The sequence below is a fragment of the Rhizophagus irregularis genome, chromosome 26 (genome assembly GCF_026210795.1).
Source record: "Rhizophagus irregularis chromosome 26, complete sequence".
Classification (NCBI taxonomy): Eukaryota; Fungi; Glomeromycota; class Glomeromycetes; order Glomerales; family Glomeraceae; genus Rhizophagus; species Rhizophagus irregularis.
Window position 1 is genome coordinate 653,871 of NC_089454.1, and position 17,974 is coordinate 671,844.

The 17,974-nt window shown below is 26.4% G+C and overlaps 6 protein-coding genes across 8 annotated transcripts; 1 reads left to right on the forward strand and 5 right to left on the reverse strand.

Moving 5' to 3' along the window:
- Window positions 1–820: 820 nt before the first annotated feature.
- On the reverse strand, window positions 821–2,268 carry OCT59_017312 (uncharacterized protein). The gene has a single exon (XM_025330907.2). The coding sequence runs from the start codon at window positions 2,094–2,096 to the stop codon at window positions 930–932; it is 1,167 nt and encodes a 388-aa protein (XP_025166439.1). The 5' UTR covers window positions 2,097–2,268; the 3' UTR covers window positions 821–929.
- A 1,704-nt stretch (window positions 2,269–3,972) lies between these two features.
- OCT59_017313 (uncharacterized protein) lies at window positions 3,973–5,089 on the forward strand. The gene has a single exon (XM_025328485.2). The coding sequence runs from the start codon at window positions 4,046–4,048 to the stop codon at window positions 4,907–4,909; it is 864 nt and encodes a 287-aa protein (XP_025166440.1). The 5' UTR covers window positions 3,973–4,045; the 3' UTR covers window positions 4,910–5,089.
- OCT59_017314 (uncharacterized protein) lies at window positions 4,895–6,207 on the reverse strand. Its single transcript, XM_025322382.2, has 2 exons — window positions 5,577–6,207; window positions 4,895–5,484 (listed from the first exon to the last, which is right to left on the reverse strand). Exons 1-2 carry the CDS (start codon window positions 6,086–6,088, stop codon window positions 5,250–5,252), a joined length of 747 nt encoding a protein of 248 aa, XP_025166441.1. The 5' UTR covers window positions 6,089–6,207; the 3' UTR covers window positions 4,895–5,249.
- A 640-nt stretch (window positions 6,208–6,847) lies between these two features.
- On the reverse strand, window positions 6,848–8,256 carry OCT59_017315 (uncharacterized protein). The gene is made up of 3 exons (XM_025322383.2): window positions 7,538–8,256; window positions 7,110–7,454; window positions 6,848–7,030 (listed from the first exon to the last, which is right to left on the reverse strand). Exons 1-2 carry the CDS (start codon window positions 8,134–8,136, stop codon window positions 7,118–7,120), a joined length of 936 nt encoding a protein of 311 aa, XP_025166442.1. The 5' UTR covers window positions 8,137–8,256; the 3' UTR covers window positions 6,848–7,030; window positions 7,110–7,117.
- A 726-nt stretch (window positions 8,257–8,982) lies between these two features.
- OCT59_017316 (uncharacterized protein) lies at window positions 8,983–10,601 on the reverse strand. Of its 3 annotated transcripts, XM_066137407.1 has the most exons (4): window positions 9,883–10,601; window positions 9,675–9,796; window positions 9,457–9,588; window positions 8,983–9,374 (listed from the first exon to the last, which is right to left on the reverse strand). In XM_066137407.1, the coding sequence occupies exons 1-3, from the start codon at window positions 10,485–10,487 to the stop codon at window positions 9,560–9,562; spliced, it is 756 nt and encodes a 251-aa protein (XP_066003995.1). In that variant the 5' UTR covers window positions 10,488–10,601; the 3' UTR covers window positions 8,983–9,374; window positions 9,457–9,559. The 3 variants fall into 3 exon arrangements, with proteins under 3 accessions (XP_066003995.1, XP_025166443.2, XP_066003996.1); XM_025311978.2 differs by having other exon boundaries at window positions 9,141–9,374; window positions 9,457–9,796; XM_066137408.1 differs by having other exon boundaries at window positions 9,141–9,374; window positions 9,457–10,601.
- A 1,143-nt stretch (window positions 10,602–11,744) lies between these two features.
- On the reverse strand, window positions 11,745–12,845 carry OCT59_017317 (uncharacterized protein; the record flags this gene model as incomplete). Its single annotated transcript, XM_066137409.1, has 5 exons — window positions 11,745–11,747; window positions 11,826–12,007; window positions 12,250–12,375; window positions 12,478–12,693; window positions 12,758–12,845. 5 exons carry the CDS (start codon window positions 12,843–12,845, stop codon window positions 11,745–11,747), a joined length of 615 nt encoding a protein of 204 aa, XP_066003997.1.
- Between the last annotated feature and the right edge of the window lie 5,129 nt (window positions 12,846–17,974).

Consider the following 17,974-nt stretch of genomic DNA (forward strand, 5'->3'; position numbering starts at 1 on the left):
TTTAATTTTTTTTTCTCTCTCTCTTTCTTTCATTTGATCTTTCGAGATGGTTCGATACCGCCATTTTACGTTGCCAAGCTATTTGGCTATTTGTGTAATAATAAGTGATAAACCGGAGTTAGTTTTTTGGATGATGAAATGTTTGCCATACCTTTATTGGGAAGGTAAATTGGCCTCGGCCACATTACACAACCTTAACCGTTTGATTACTGGCTGAAATTTTTAATTTATATAAGTTTCGGTGAAAAAAAATTTTTTATTATTTATTAAAAAAAAAATCTAAGAAAGAAAGAAAAAAAAAATAATCTTAATTCGACAATATTTGTCTTCTACATATATATTCATATTCCTTCATAAATCTAAGAAGATAAAATGTTCTTATAGCATTAAACCTTATAAAAAAAAAATTATAAAATCTTAAAAAAAAAACAAAAAAAAAATTATGTAATTATGTAATTTTTTTTTCCACTGGAACGTTCTTAATGTTTTTATATATACTGGGTTCTTAAGTCTTAAAAAAAAATAAAAAAAATTAAACGACGTCGTTGGATATATAAAATGATAAAAATAAATTTATAATATATAATATATATGTATATATATATATAAAATATATGTACGTACGTATATTTATATAAATATATGTAGATAGATAACCTATAAACAAAATTTCCTCTAAACGATAACTATGTATATTTTAAACTTATTATATATAACACAATTTCTTAGATAAAATATGTATAATATTTGTATAATACCTTTTAACATTTATGCTTTTTTTTTTTTTGCTTTTTTTTGCTTTTTTTTTGCCTTTTTTTTTCTCACTTAATTATTTAGGATTAAAAAATATGTATAATACTTATATCATTTATGTTAAAGAAAAAAAAAACCTATATAACAAAATTTATTTTATATAAATATATACATTCTTACATTATAGAATTTTGAAAATAATCAATGCCTAAAGAGTTAGAAATTCCTAATCCGCTTAATCCATTATAATTCATGTTATCGTATAAATATGGTGCATCTGATTCGATATTGGCAGATTGAAAATTAATATTAATATGTTCGTTAAAATATTCTTGGGATGATGAAATATTTTCATTAAATAAATTATTATTATTATCAGAATAAAAAATTGTATTATTATTATCAAATTCTTGATTTTGATAATAATTATCGAAATGATGATTATCATTTTTTATTTGTTGAAAATCTTCAGTTTGATTGAAAATTCCGGTACCAAAAGATTGTTCAGAATAACAAAAATCAAGATCATATTCGAATTGTTCAGTTAATTCAGGTGAAAGACTGCTAGTAATCGAAAGTTCTGGACTTGGAATCATATTTTGATAAACTAAATTCGTATCATTTGTCATCATATCAAAATTCATTTCAGGTGAAGAAAAAATATTATTAAAATCGGAAATAAAATCTTCATTTTGAGTTGTAGTAGAACTTGGAGAAGATGATTGTATAGGTGAAGGAATTTGTTGAATAATTTCTAATTGATTTAATTGAACTTCATTTTCAACCGATTCTTTAATTTCATTTTCTGTTTCTGTTTTATTTTGTGATGATGATGAATTAGATTTTTTAGGATCAAATGAAACAATATTCCATTTTTGACGTTTTTTTGTTGTCTTGTTCTTATTCTTAAATGAAACAATGTTCCATTTTGCTCTCTTTCTTCTACATCCTGATTTAGGATACATTTCATTACGAAGATTAAATGCTTCATTAGCAAGTCTACGATATTCTGATTTAACCATGTCAGGTTCTTGTTCCCATGATTGAGAAGCCATTGATGACATAATTCTCATAGGTAAATGATATCCATCAGAATGTGCAGCATCAATAAAAGCTTTTCTGTAAATAATGAAAGCATTAGGAGCTCTCGCAGGAATATTGTTAGTGTTCGATTGTTGACCGATTAAATCTACCGGATCAATAACAGGAGGAAAAGGTATTTTGATCAAAGGACGAATCTTACTGTCAATTACTTGATAAGGCATCGAAGGATTACTTGAATCTATGAAAACGCAAGCACGTGACAAATTCGTTTGACTGATTTTTTGGATTTGGTCCATCATTGTCGATCTTTATCAAATATATCAAACAAATTTTTTTTTAAAAAAAAAACTATTTTTTTTCTTTAAAAAAATAAAAAAATAAAAAACTTGATAAAAGAACTGGTGAAAGAATCGAAGGAAACGAAAATTTTTCCATCTTATTTATTAACTTTTTTTACTGGACCGTAAACCCCGTCTTTGGTAAACAAACAGATGATTCTTTTTTATCAATTGAGGGTTAAATATAGAAACAATTATATATAAATTGAATTTCGATCAATTTACGATTTAATATTTTTATTACTTTAAATGGCTGTGTTTCTTTAAATGTTAAATTTTTATGTGATACCTTCGGACTATGATTTCAGGTAAAGATTGCAAATCAAAATCTAACAACCTGAGTTACTGAAAATCCATTGTTCCTTGTATCCAATTTTCAATCAAAGGGAACACAATGACATCATTATATATGATGAAACTAAATATACAGAATTATTTATACCATGCCACTTTAATCTTCTTGCATAATTTTTGACAAAGCCACAATTAAAAATATTAAACAATTACTTTTTCCAATCATTGCAATAATTTATCCATGTGGCTATTCCACGAAGGGGAACTAGGAACTCAATCTATGGTTCGGTCTACGAAGACCGTAAAAGTTATGATTTGTTTATTAATTAGCTTGCGGTCGAATATTATTGAGAACGAATTAAAAAACCCGAATTACCGATCGGTTTAAAATTTCCAGATTAAAAAAACAAATCATCAAAATTTTAACAAAATTTCCTAAATAATTCTTATTTACGTAACGTGTTTTTTCCTATGCGCTATTTTTTTTCCGAATAAACCTTCTTTTCCGCCAACCCTTTTTTTCCGTAATATACTTAATTAAGTAATTAAAAAAAAAATTACTGTTTCAGAGTCTAAATGATACTTTTTTTTTTGACACGCGGAAAAACTGAGAGGGTTGAATATGAGGATTAAAATTATCATTATCCGAATCTTTCTTCAAATCGGAATCCTTTTTTAAAATTCATAATCCTTTTTAAAAATTCGTAATCCTTTTTTAAAAATCATTCTCTTATTTTATTATTAATACTCCCTAAACTATAACATTTCGACTTACAATGATTTGTTTAATTCAGAAAAAAAAACAACTTAAGCCTACATTGATTTAGGATCTTGGAAAATTCCAAAGTACAGTTATTGCATTTTTTTTTATTTTTAAAAACATGCATGCAATTGCTGCAGGTTACTGCATATTAGAGTATTTTTTGGTATTTTTTAATAATAAAAAATTATACCTATAAATATCGGAAAAGCGATGCATGCATTTGACCTAATTTATCTATCTCGTGACCATTATTCTTTTTTATTCGTCGGAGAAAAATGAATTAAAATTTTTTGAAATTAAAATTTTTTGAAATTAAAATTTCCAGTTCCTTTTCTTGTTAAACAGTTGATTGATTTTGATCATCAATGGATTATTCTAAAAAAACCTCATTTATAATATTTTAATAATTCTAAATTTGTCAATTTTGTTATCCACTTACTATTTAAAAAAAAAAAAATAATCGAACTAAACGAAAAAATTCGCTAGGATAGCGAGTGTTGCGAAACTTTGTACTACATCAAATAATTGTTAATATTGTTAATATTGTTTGTTAGGTTCGTCAAGCTAAATTTTGTCATACATGTTTTTATTGATAGTACTACGTTTCTTATTACAATTAGACAATTAGGAAACTGTCCCCCATATTAATCATTCCCTCGTTCAAAAAAAAACTTGGGTTCCCATTCACGTGATTCTTTATTTATAAATTACAAATAAAATTTATTTTAATATAATTTTGATTATTTTTGATTATTTTGATTATTTTGATTATTTTTTTTTGTGAATCCTGAACCCTTTTTTTTCCCCCAGAATTTTTCAAATTTTTTCTTTTTTTAAAAAAAAATAAAAATAAATGAATTCTATTAATGTTATTAATGTTGAAGAATGGAAAAATTCAAAATATCTTGATTATAATAATACTTTTAATATTATAAAAGATATACTTAATGCATTTCATGATTATGAAATGAATAATGTTAATATACTTCCAATAAAATTTATTAATGATATTAAAAATCAAGAATTTATATTTTATCAACTTATTAAAGAAGATATTGCATTAGAATCTTATAGATTTTCATTATACGCTGATGATGTTATAATTTATATTGATATGTTAATGAAAGAAAGTATTGAATTAAATGATTTATTGGAAGTTTTAAAATCTTTATTTGAGGATACAAAAATTCGATTGAATTTTATGGAAGATTTATATAATAAATATAAGAATAATGATGAAATGAAAAAAATTCTTAATAATATTCATGAATATGGTCATCATACTTTGAATGATAATTTTACATCTTATAATTCAAATAATTCAAATAATCCTTTTCATTCTTGTCTTGCATCATTATTATCATCATCATCACAATTATCTAGTAATTTTTTATCTTTTATTAAACCCAATAATAAATCTTCTTTAAATCAACCACTTTTAAATAATGAGAATGAGAATCAATCAAATTTAGAAATTTCTTTTCAAGAATTAATTTTTAAACATGAGAAAGGATTAAATATTATTTATGAAATTAAACAATTTTGGAAAAATCAATTTGAAATTATTAATAAATTTATTGATATTTTTGAGAAAGGTGAAAAGAAAGATGAAATTTTATTACCTCAAGAAGTTGGTCAAGATATTCGTAATAATTGGGAAGAAGAAAAAAAAAATAGTGAAATTTTTTATCATAAAATTCGTAACTTACTTAAATAGTTTTAAAATTCTTAGTAATTTATTATTATTATTATATAATGCATATAATTATACAAATCAATAAATTCAATAGGTTCACTTTTGAAATACTGTAAATTTAATTCGTTCCTATTTACTTCCGTTCCTATTTACTATTTACTGGACGATACCATCCATATATTATTTTCTTTATATCCTTTTTCCAACATCGCGTCACTATTTTTTTTAAAAAAAAAGATTGATAAGTATACGTTATAGAATATCGATTATTTAAAAAATTCTTCTAGTATCAAACTGTACTCTTCAGATTTCGCGCGAATTTTCTTTGCCATAGCCATAATATTCCTAGAGGTAATTTTATTCATTCGTTGTTCGCCACGTTCCAGCAGTTTGATAATACCTTCAATTTCAGTAATTTGTCTAACCCAATGAATTCACAATAAGAGATCATGTAAGTAATATTTTCAAGACAACTACGCATCTCTCGTAGGTATTGTGAGAATTCTTCTCTAACGCTTTCTAATTGGTAATTTAGTTTGATACTCTCATTAGATGAAGTATTAGCATTTGCGGTAGAAATTTCAGCTGTAACCGCACTGTGAAATTAATTATTATGTGGGTGTTATATTCAAATTGATTAATTACGTAACTCAAAATAACAACTTCATTTAAAAAATTAGTAAATTACCCTCCAATAAAGGTAAGACCACTAACTCCCAAGGCAACTAAGGATGCTCCCCCTGTGAGCGGAATTGACACAGCTGCAGTAATAAGTCCAAGTCCGGCTACTATTTTACTACGGTTTGCACTTAATTTTGCATCATTTGTTCGTTTATTTTCCGTATCAATGTAATTGGATAAATCTTTTCGTTCTTTGATAATTTTGTAATTATATTTTAGAATTTCTTTAGCAATTCTACCTAAAGAATTTTCAATATTTTTAATTTGTTCCTTTAATTTTGTAGCTTCTGATTTATATAACAAAGAATCTCTTGATAGTGATTTTAAGTATTCCAACAGATCCTCCTTACTAATACCATCACAACATTCGGCAAATAGAATTAAATCTTCAGCATAATTACACATTTTTAGACTTTGAGATATGGATTCTTCAGCAAAATTTCGAAATATCACACTTTGTTCAGAAATTTGATTAATTTTCTCCTGAATAAAATTATTATCCTTAACTCTATCCGCCATTTTGATTATTTCGTTAAAAATTTCAATTAAAAAAAAAATGGGTATAAATTTACTCTAGGTGATTTTTTTTTTTGTTTTTCAAAATCTCATTTTATGAAATGAGAAAATTTATTCTTATCTACACATCCTTACCTAAAAAAAATTATAGTTTTAGGGTAGGGTAGCATAATATTAACGACCCCATTCGAAATGTATGCAGATCTTGAATTCTTTTTACTTTTTGCATTACAAAATTTTTTTTTTGGCATCGAAATCAGGTAATTTTGTGTAAATTCACTCACTAACGTGACTGTTTTAATTATCAATATAATCAATGCAAGTTTGTATCAGTTTAAACAAATAAAAACATTCTATATCATTGTAAACCGTGTGAAATAATAAATCAAATCTATTGTTCTAATTCGTACTTAAACGAGCTATTGATCAAATCTTTATATTTGGGCGTACAATTATATATTGATTGACTCAATTCTTTTCATTGTTCCATTTTCGATACGATCTGATAATATGATTTGGTCAAATATCAGCTATATTATATTATATAGGGTACCATATTAACCATACTTGCACTATACTATATATATAATGCAAGAAATCCCGGAATCTTGTGCGGGAATTAAAATGAAATCTTAATGACCACATGTCATATTGGGACTATGAATGTTTTTCTCATTTGTCACATGCTAAAAATCGTGTGGATAGAATATTTGTTGGTAATACTCAGATATTTGTAAGAAGAAAAAAAAATAATGAAATTTTTTATCACAAAATTCGTAATTTACTTAAATAGTTTTAAAATTCTTAGTAATTTATCATAATTATAATTATACAAATCAATAAATTCAATAGGTTCACTTTCTGAAATACTGTAAAGTTCCTATTTTAATGAACGATACAGTATATTATTTTCTTTATTTATATCCTTTTTCCAACATCGCGTCACTTTTTTAAAATAAAAAGATTGATGAGGATACGTTATAGAATATCGATTATTTTAAATAATTTCTACAAAAATTCTTACTGCTAGTATCAATCTCTATTTATAGCTTGTCGCATGTTGAAACTGTAACCTTCAGAATTCGCGCGAGTTTTCTTTGCCTTGGCTAAAACATTCCTAGATATAAGTTTATTCATTCGTTGTTCGCCACGTTCTAACTTTATGATAATATCTTCAATTTCAACAATTTGTCTTTCCCAATAGAATTCACAATGAGAGATAATGTTAATAATATTATCAAGACCATTATGCATCACCCGTAGGTATTGTGAGAATTCTTCTCTAACGCCTTGTAATTTGTAATTTAGATTGCTGCTGGCAGCAGCAGACCATCTAGCGACTGCATTACAAACTGTATTTGTAGCCGTACTGTGAATTAATTTTTGTTATATTCAAATTGATTAATTACGTAACTCAAAATAACAACTTCATTTAAAAAATTAATAAATTACATAATGGTAAGATTTTCAACTGCAAAGGTAACAGAGACAATCAAGGATACTCCCCCTGTGAACGGAGCTGCCAAAACTGCAGCAATAAGCCCAATTCCGGTTACACGTTTTGCAATTGATTTTGCATCATCTGTTAGTTTATTTGCCTTATTAATGCCATCGGATAAATCTTTTCGTTCTTTGGTAATTTTGTCATTATATTCTGAAATTTCTCTAGCAATTCCGCCTAAAGAATTTTTAATATTTTCAATTTGTTTCTTTAATAATGTAGCTTCTGATTTATGCAACTTAGAATCGCCCAATAGTGATCTTAAGTATTCCAACAGATCCTCCTTATTAGTACCATCATTTTCACACCATTCGGCAAATACAATTAAATTTTTAGCATGATAGCACATTTTTAGACTTTGAGATATGGATTCTTCAACAAAATTTAGAAATATCACTCTTTGTTCAGAAATTTGATTAATTTTCTCCTGAATAAAATTATTATCCTCGACTCTAATCCTATTAATTTGAGCAAAATATTCGATAGATTGAATTATTTCCTTTTGTAATTCATTTATATCAGGCTCAGTGGGACTTGAAGTATCTGCCATTTTGATTATTTCGTTAAAAATTTCAATTAAAAAAAGAAATAGGTATATATTTATTCTAGGTGATTGTTTTTATTTTTCAAAATAATATTTCATTTTATTGAAATGAGAAATTTAAAATTTCGATTCTTTTTTTATTTATCTACACATCCTAAAAAAATTAGTTTTAGGGTAGGGTAGCATAATATTAACGGCCCCCATTCGAAATGTGTGGGAAGATCTTGAATTCTTTTTACTTTTTGCATTACAAATTTTTTTTTGGCATCGAAATCAAGTAAATTTGTGTAAATTCACTCACTAACGTGACTGTTTTAATTATCAATCAATGCAAGTTTGTATCAGTTTAAACAATAAAAACATTCTATGTCATTGTAAACTGTGTGAAAAATAAATTAAACCTATTGTTCTAATTCGTACTTAAACGAGCTATTAATCAAATTTTTATTTATTTTTTGATTTGGGCGTACAATTATATATTGATTGACTCAATTTAATTGTTCCATTTTCGATACGATAATTATATAATATGAGATAACCGACCTAAATAACAATTATGTAAAATCTGCATGAACTTATGAGGATAACTGATAATAATGAGTATGATAATATGATTGGTCAAATATCAGCTATATTATATTATATAGGGTACCATATTAACCATACTTGCACCATACCATATATATAATGGAGTTACGGATCAAATTTTTTACAGGGAGTTCCACTCCATGTGGTCATTAAGATTTCACTTTAATTCCTGCACAAGATTCCGGGATTTCTTGAATAGTGCGGTTACGGCATGCCTATAAAGGATGATGAGTGTTTTATCGATCCATGTTTATTCTGGGAATGTATCATTTTCATGGAATTTATAGCCTTAAATCATGGAAATTTTTACGGAAGACACGGAGAAATAATGCAAATATTCAGATAAAATCTTTTATAGGGACTGAATGTTTTGTCTCTCTAAAAATCGTGTGGATAGAAATTTTTTTGGTAATACTCAGATATTCGTAATAAATGGGAAGAAAAAAATTTTTTTATTAAATTGTCTAGTTAAACACATAGTTTTTGACATATTTTTTTCTATATTTATATACTTAATAAATATAACGCATACAAATCAAATAAATTAAATAGGTTCACTTTAATAAAACGATTATTAGATAACAAAAATAAATTTAAATTGTTACTTTTTACTGGACGATACCGTTTTATTATATCCTTTTTCTAACATCGCGTCACTATTTTTTTAAAAAAAAAAAGATTGATGAGGATACATTATAGAATATCGATTATTTTAAATAATTTTTACAAAGTTCTTACTGCTATCAAATCTCTATTTATAGCTTGTCGCACATTGAAACTGTAACCTTCAGAATTCGCGCGAGTTTTCTTTGACTTCTCCAAAATAGTCCTAGAGATAACTTTAGTCATTCGTTGTTCGCCACGTCCTAACTTATTGATAATATCTTCAATTTCAACAATTTGTCTTTCCCAATAGAATTCACAATGAGAGACAATGTTAATAATATTATCAAGACCATTATGTATCACCCGTAGGTATTGTGAGAATTCTTCTTTAACGCTTAGTTTTTTTCTTAGACGGGTACTAGTAATAGATGAAGCTTCAGCATCTTCGGTAGAACGTTCAGCTGTAGCCATACTGTGAAATTAATTTTTATGTGGTGTGTGTTATATTCAAATTGATTAATTACATAACAAAAAATAAACTTCATTTGAAAAAATTACCCTCCACTATAAGCAAAGGTACCAAGCCCAAAGACAACTAAAGAGACTCCCCCTGTGAACGGCAATGACGCAACTGCAGCAGTCAAACCAAGTCCGGCTACTACTTTACTACGTTTTGCACTTGATTTTGCATCATCTGTTTTTTTATTTTCCGTATCAATTCTATCTGATAAATCTTTTTGTTCTTTGGTAATTTCGTCATTATATTCTGAAATTTCTTTAGCAATTCTACCTAAAGAATTTTTAATATTTTCAATTTGTTTCCTTAATAATGTAGCTTCTGATTTATACAACTTAGAATCGTTTAATAGTAATCTTAAGGATTCCGTCAGGTCCTCCTTACTAATGCCATCATCTTTACAACATTCGGCAAACACAATTAAATCTTCAGCATGATTGCACATTTTTAGACCTTGAGATATAGACTCTTCAGCAAATTTTCGAAATTTCACTCTTTGTATAGAAATTTGTTTAATTTTCTCCTGAATAAATTTATTATCCTTGACTCTAATCCTACTAATTTGAGCAAAATATTCGATAAATTTAATTATTTCCTTTTGTAATTCATTTATATCAGGTTCAGTGGGATTTGAAGTATCTGTCATTTTGATTATTTCGTTAAAAATTTCAATTAAAAAAAAAATGGGTATATATTTACTCTAGGTGATTGTTTTTTATTTTTTCAAAATAATATTTTCATTTTATGAAAATTTAAAATTTCAATTCTTTTTATTTATCTACACATCCTTACCTAAAAAAATTAGTTTTAGGGTAGGGTAGCATAATATTAACGTCCCCATTCGAAATGTGTGGGAAGATCTTGAATTTTTTTTACTTTTTGCATTACAAAACAATGTTTTTTTGGCATCGAAAATCAGGTAATTTTGTGTATCCCGTTACACGTAACTGTTTCCCAAAGAGGATATATTTGATATCTATTATTAGATAAGAAGCAGTTTAACATTAGTAAATTCACTCACTAACGTGACTGTTTTAATTATCAATCAACGCTATATCATTGTAAACTGTGTGAAATAATAAATCAAACCTATTGTTCTAATTCGTACTTAAACGAGCTATTAATCAAATTTTTATTTATTTTTTGATTTGGGCGTACAATTATATATTGATTGACTCAATATCTAATTGTTCCATTTTCGATACGATAATTATATAATACGAGATAACCGACGCTAAATAACAATTATGTAAAATCTGCATGCCGCTGAACTTATGAGGATAACATAATAATGAGTATGATATGATCTCCATTGTATGATGATATGATTTGATCGAATATCAGCTATATTATACTTTACAATCTTTTAAACTTACTTTAATAAAATCTTTCTTTTTGAATTTTCTTGTTTAACAAAATAATTATGAGTGAACTATATCCTCTTGGACATAAGGGTAAATAAATATTATATTATATAGGGCACCATATTAACCATACTTGCACTATACCGTAACCGCACTGTACAAGAAATCCCAGAATCTTGTGCAGGAATTAAAGTGAAGTCTTAATGACACGTGTCATATTGGGACTATGAATGTTTTGTCTTATTATTTGTCACAGGCCAAAAACCGGGTGGATAGAAAATTTGTTGGTAATACTCAGTCCGTAATAGATGGGAAGAAAAAAAAATTTTTATTAAATTGCTTAGTTAAACATATAGTTTTTTGACATATTTTTTCTATATTTATATTCTTAATAAATATAACGCATACAAATCAAATAAATTAACTAGGTTCACTTAAATAAAACGAATATTAGATAACAAAAATAAATTTAAATTGTTACTATTTACTGGACGATACCGTATGTTATTTCGTTATATCCCTTTTCCCAACATCTCACGTCACTATTTTTTTAAAAAAAGATTGATGAGTAAATAATTAGATACATTACAGAATAGCGAATTTTATTATAAAATTCTTACTCCTTGTATCACATCTCTAGTCAGAGCTTGTCGTACAGTAACACTGTATTTATTAGAACTTTCGCGTAATTTTTTTGCCTTAGACAAAATAACCTCAGCGTTAAGTTTTGTCATTAGTTGTTCGCCATATTCTAACTTTTTAATAATATCTTCAATTTCGACAGTTTGACGTTCCCAATGAACTAATTTCACGAAGACCAATTTGCATCTCTTTTAGATCTTGCGAAAAATCTTTTCTAACGCTTTTTAATTCGTAATTTAGAAAGCTGCTGTAAATAATTGAACCTCCAACAGTTATGTTAGAAACTGAAGTTGTAATCGTACTGTGAAATTAATAATTATTTGGTATGTGGTATATTCAAATTACAGTAATTAAGTATTAGGCTCAAATAACTCAAAAAACTTCAATTAAAAAAAAAATTACCCTCCAAGAAATACCATACGTCCAAACCTACAGATCTGAGGAGCAACCTTTGCAATTGCGGATGTTCCCCTGCGAAATGATCTGCCGTAGCTACGGCAATAGCCCCAATTCCGGCTAATATTTCACCTTATATCGCAAGTTCATTTGCATTTTTAATTCTGTTGGGATTATTGTTTTTTATATCGTTAATTTTCTCATTATATTCTGAAATTTCTTTAGCAATTTCACCTAAAGAATTTCCAACTCTTTCAACTTGTTTTTTTAATGATGTAGCTTCTGATTTATATGTCTTAATATTGATTAATAACGTTTTTAATGGTTCCAACAGATCGTCCTTATTAAAGTTATCATTTTTAAAATATACAATTAATTCTTCAGCATAACTGCACATTCTTAGACTTTGAAGTATAGATAGAATCTTCAGCAAATTTTCGAAATTCCACTCTTTGTTTAGAAATTTGTTTAATTTTCTTTTGAATAAAATTATTATCCTTGACTCTAATCTTACTAATTTGAGAAAATTTTTCGATAGATCGAATTGTTTCCCTCTGTAATTCTTCCATACCAGGCTCAGTAGAACTTGAAGTGTCCGTCATTTTGATTATTTTGTTAAAATTTTCATTCAAAAATATATATTATTATATTTAGGGATAGTTTCTTTAGGTGGTTTGTTTTTATTTTTTTAAATGAGGAAATAAAATTTCAGTTCTTATTTATTTAACTACACGAAATGTACAGTACGTACTTAGGAGGAGATCTTGGTTTAACTGAAAAATTTTACAAAACAATTAACTTTCTTTACCATTGTGAATCAGGTAATTTTAAGTACCCGTTACACGCAATTGTTTCCAAAGAGGATATTTGATATCTATTAGGTAAGAGCATGACGAATTCGTTGCAAATTTTATATCAGCTTATTTAATATCATTTGTAATTCGTGTGAATAATTTTGATTGATTTTTTGACTTTGAGCGTACTATGACGTCTTTTAAAAAATCCTAGATAAATCCTAGATAATTTTATATTGACATCCTCTCAATAATTTATTTTACATTCACACTTTCAATAAAAATTATGGCACACTATAAATCGCTTGGTCTTGTGCAGTGTATACGAGGAATCAATGGTGAAAGTGAAATCTCCCATTAAAAAAGCTCGGTCACGTGACATATAACCAATAAAATATTTTGTTACCCGGTGCAAATAATCACAAAATACTCTCAAACCTTTTTTTTTTTATTAAAAATTTAAAATAAGACTGAACTATACGAAAGGTGTGAAACAACACTAAAAACAGCCTTTGTATCCGTGTGGAAGTTTTTAAACAATTCTGTGAAAAATTAGACAGGTGTTATTTAATGGAATGAAAGAAATCAAAAAGGATGGCCAAGATATTCGTAATAGATGGGATGAAAAAAAAACTTATTGAAATTTCTAAAATATAGCTATTTTTTCCATATTTATATTCTTAATAATTAATTTTATTAATATATAACGCATATAAATCAATAAACTAAATAGGCACACTTTCTCCAGCATCGCGTCACTATTTTTTTTTAAAAAAAAAAATCGATGGATAAATAATTGAATACATTACAGAATATGGAATATTTTAAAAAATTCTTACTGTTAATATCAAATCTCTATTCAGAACCTGTCGTATACTGAGATTGTAACTTTCAGAACTCGCGAGGGTTTTCTTTGCCTTAGCTAAAATACTCCTAGCGATAAATTTATTCATTCGTTGTTCTCCTTTTTCTAACTTTTCGATAATCTTTTCAATGTTACCAATTTTTACTTCCCAATAGAGTTCATAATGAGAGATAATGTCAACAATATTATTAAGACCATTATACATCACTCGTAGGTATTTCTCTAACGCTTTCTAATTGGTAATTTAGAATGATACTAATATTAGATGAAGTTTCAACAACTGTGGTAGAACGTTCAGCTGTAGCCGCACTGTGAAATTAATTTTTTTGTCATATTCAAATTAATTAACTACGTAACTTAAAATACAAAACTTCCTTTAACAAAGGCAACAAAGGCAAGACAACTAAGCCCAACGACAACTTCTGCGACAGGAATCGCTACTAAGAATGTTCCTCCTGTGAACGGAGCTGCTATAGCTGCAGTAATAACCCCAATTTCAGCTACTATTTTACCTCTTGTCGCATATGATTTTGCATCATCTGTTATTTTATCTACCGTATCAATGTGATTGGATAAGACTTTTCGTTTCTCGGTAATTTTCTCATTATATTCAGAAATTTTTTTAGCAATTCCACTTAAAGAATTTTTAATATTTTCAATTTGTTTCTTTAACAATGTAGCTTCTGATTTATATGACTTAGAATCGCTTAATAATGAACTTAATGATTCCTTCAGGTCCTCCTTACTAGACTTTGAAATATAGATTCTTCAGAAATTCCACTTTTTGTTTAGAAATTTGTTTAATTTTCTCCTGAATAAAATTATCCTCGACTCTAATCTTACTAATTTGAGAAAAACATTTGATTGATCGAATTACTTCCTTTTGTAATTTCATTCATATCAGGCTTAGTGGAAATTAAAGTGTCCGTCGTTTTTAAAATTTTTAATTAAAAAAAAATGTGTATATATTTTAGGGATAGTTTCTTTAGGTGGGTTGTTTTATTTTTCAAATAATAATCTCATTTTATGAAATGAAGAAATTTCTTTTTTTATTTATTTTTAGGGTAGGTAACATAATATTAACGACCTCATTCTGAAATGAGAATAGATAATCATATCATGCTCATTATTGTTGTGTAATGTTTGACGTTAATGTGAAAAATTGACTCGTTTAAGTACAAATTATAGGATTCTAGATAGTCAGAACAATAAGTTTGAAATGATACAGAATGTTTTATTATTTAAAATACAAAACTTGCATGATTGAATAACGAATTTGTTATAAACTGTCACGTAACGTTACTATTCGATGGTAAGACAAGTTTATTCAAAAGATTCAAGATCTTCCCCTATGTAGGGATTGGAATCGATTCTGCGATAGTCGAATTAATCGAAAATCGTTTCTGAATCGATTAATCGAAAATCGCATGAAAAAATCGAATCTGACGCCTAAACAATTTTTTCATTCTTATGACCTTTTATAATCTTAGTCAATTGTTTCCATTGATGTTTGGCCTAAAATAATATAAAAAATTTGTGTTTTAACGATTAAATAAAATTTTAATTCCGGCCGGCATTAAAGATTGGCCGGAATTAACTTCGTGTAACTTAGAATTTTTTGGTTACAAGGTGGTACAAAACTTATACCAGTTAATAGGGGTTTATAAGTAGCTATGTGGCCAAATTTTGTGTAACGTTACTGCACAAAGGCTTTTGCTTAAGCGAAACTATTTCTAATAGTTAAAAGTGGTCAATTTGACTTAGAAAGTGGTCGATTTGGCCTATTGAATGAAAATTCATGATTATTAGCTACTTCAAGGCCAAATTGACCATTGTCAAGAGTGACAATCATGATGTAAATATTAAAAGAATAAAAACAAATCAATTTTACATAAAAACCATGATCATCCAAATTGTGACATCCCAAATGTCATGATTTTTATATACATAATAATATCGATTAGAATCAATTAATCAAAACTGAAAATCAAATTTTTAAATTGAATCTTGAGATTTGATTAATCGCAATTAGTCAATTCTATAATCAATTCTTAAAATTAGAATCGATTCCTATCTCTACCCTTATGTACATACGGGATATTTTACACTTAATGGTAAAAGTGATCATATTTTTATACTTCGCATGCCTTCACATCCCCTTATTTATAAATTGCTTAATTAAAAATAGTTATATTCTAAATATTTTATCAAAAATTATATTTCACATCATGGTGTTTATTACCATAATTATATAATTTATGTATTTATTTTTTTATTACATTAACTTTTTATTATTAAATAGTCTTGCTGATCTGATTCTACTTAATATATTTTTATGTTTTTTGATTTTTTTTATTTCACAAAATTTCTAGTACAAAAAAAATCAAATTCTTTTTTTATTCATTTTCAAGGGCGCTAAGAATTAGTACAACTTTACAGAAACTTCAAGATTGTAGCAATGGCTTAATACGCAGTAACTGCATATATATAATATTTTTTTACAGTTACATAATGTGGTCACTATGTATTTATAACGCAGTTACTGTGCATTAAGCCATCGCTATGATCTTGAAATTTTTGTAAAGAACTTGTTTTAGTTTAGGTTATAATTGTGAAATCATATACTATAGTGTTATTTAAGTACCAGTAGTATGTTTTAGTAAAGTTATATTTTATTATTATTTTATAATGCATACAGTTTATTATAATAGAACAAGTACTTTAGCATCATTTTTTTAAAAAAAAATTGATAAATAAATAATTAAAACAGAAATATTGCCAATTTTTATAACATTTTTACTGTTAAAATTTAAATTGAATCTCTATTCAGAGCTTATTACATATTGTTATTGTAATTTTTAGAACTTGCAAGAATTCCTTTTGCTTTAGTAAAAATACTTCTAGTAATAAGTATTATAAATCATTGTTTAGTAAGTTTAACTTTCCAATAAAACATTTAATTTTCTCAATTTAGTAATTCCAATAAGGAATAATTTCATATATAATATTAGAAAAATCTCTTTAGATTTCTTGTAAGTAGAATAAAAGGTAAAACGTTTCTTTATAGATTACATTTCCAAAATTTCTTATGAAAAACTGAAGTTATTTTCAAAGAAAGTGTATAGGAAAAGTAAATGTAAGAATGAAAATAACAGTTTTATTAAAGAGTTCTTACACTTAGCTATCCAACTATATTATTAGCTAGCAGAAGTAGCTGTTGAATATTTTACTAAAAAAGTTAAAGAAACAAGCCAAAATACAACTTTATTATCCAACTTTTTACAAAAAGATGTTATACATTTACTAAAAACCTTTTATAAGAATAATAGCCATCTATATCTGGACTAACTAGAGTTATAAAAATATAGAAGAAGAATAAAATATCTTTACTTTACTACTGAAGTTCTTTAAAACTAAAGTTTTAAAGCTTTTGCTATTACCCTAGCCTTAAGGCCTCCTATCTGAATATTACCAGAACTTTTCAGAACAATTAGGATTAATAAACTAAATTAATAGGATATAAGCTTTACTTTGAATTTCAAAGTAAAGCTAGTGATGTAAAATTACCGTAATTTATAAAATTTATTGTTACATTACGGTAATTTTCTATAAGTTACGTTATATTATGTTATTGTAACATAAAAATTTTTTTTTAATCAAAATCTGAAGAAACAATAAATCCCAATAAAAAAAATAATATAAATATAAATACTGTAATTCTGAATGAATAAAAATGCAACAAGATTGCAGGAATAAGTTAAAACTTGTATGATAAGATCATAAAAAAAGTTGCAGTAGGTTAGTAAAATATGATAATAAGCTACTTTTTATTTATTAATATTTGTTATAAATTATAAATTTGGCCAAAATTAAGGTAATACTAGCCAAATTATCTTAATTCTGATAAACATATCAATACATATCAATGTAATGTTACATTCAGTTTATGTAATTTACAGTGTAAGTTACATAATATAATATAATGTAACGTAACGATTAGCATCCCTACTTTGAATTATGTTAATGTAAATCTATTAAATAATAAATCAGATTTACTGTATAAAGTAATTTC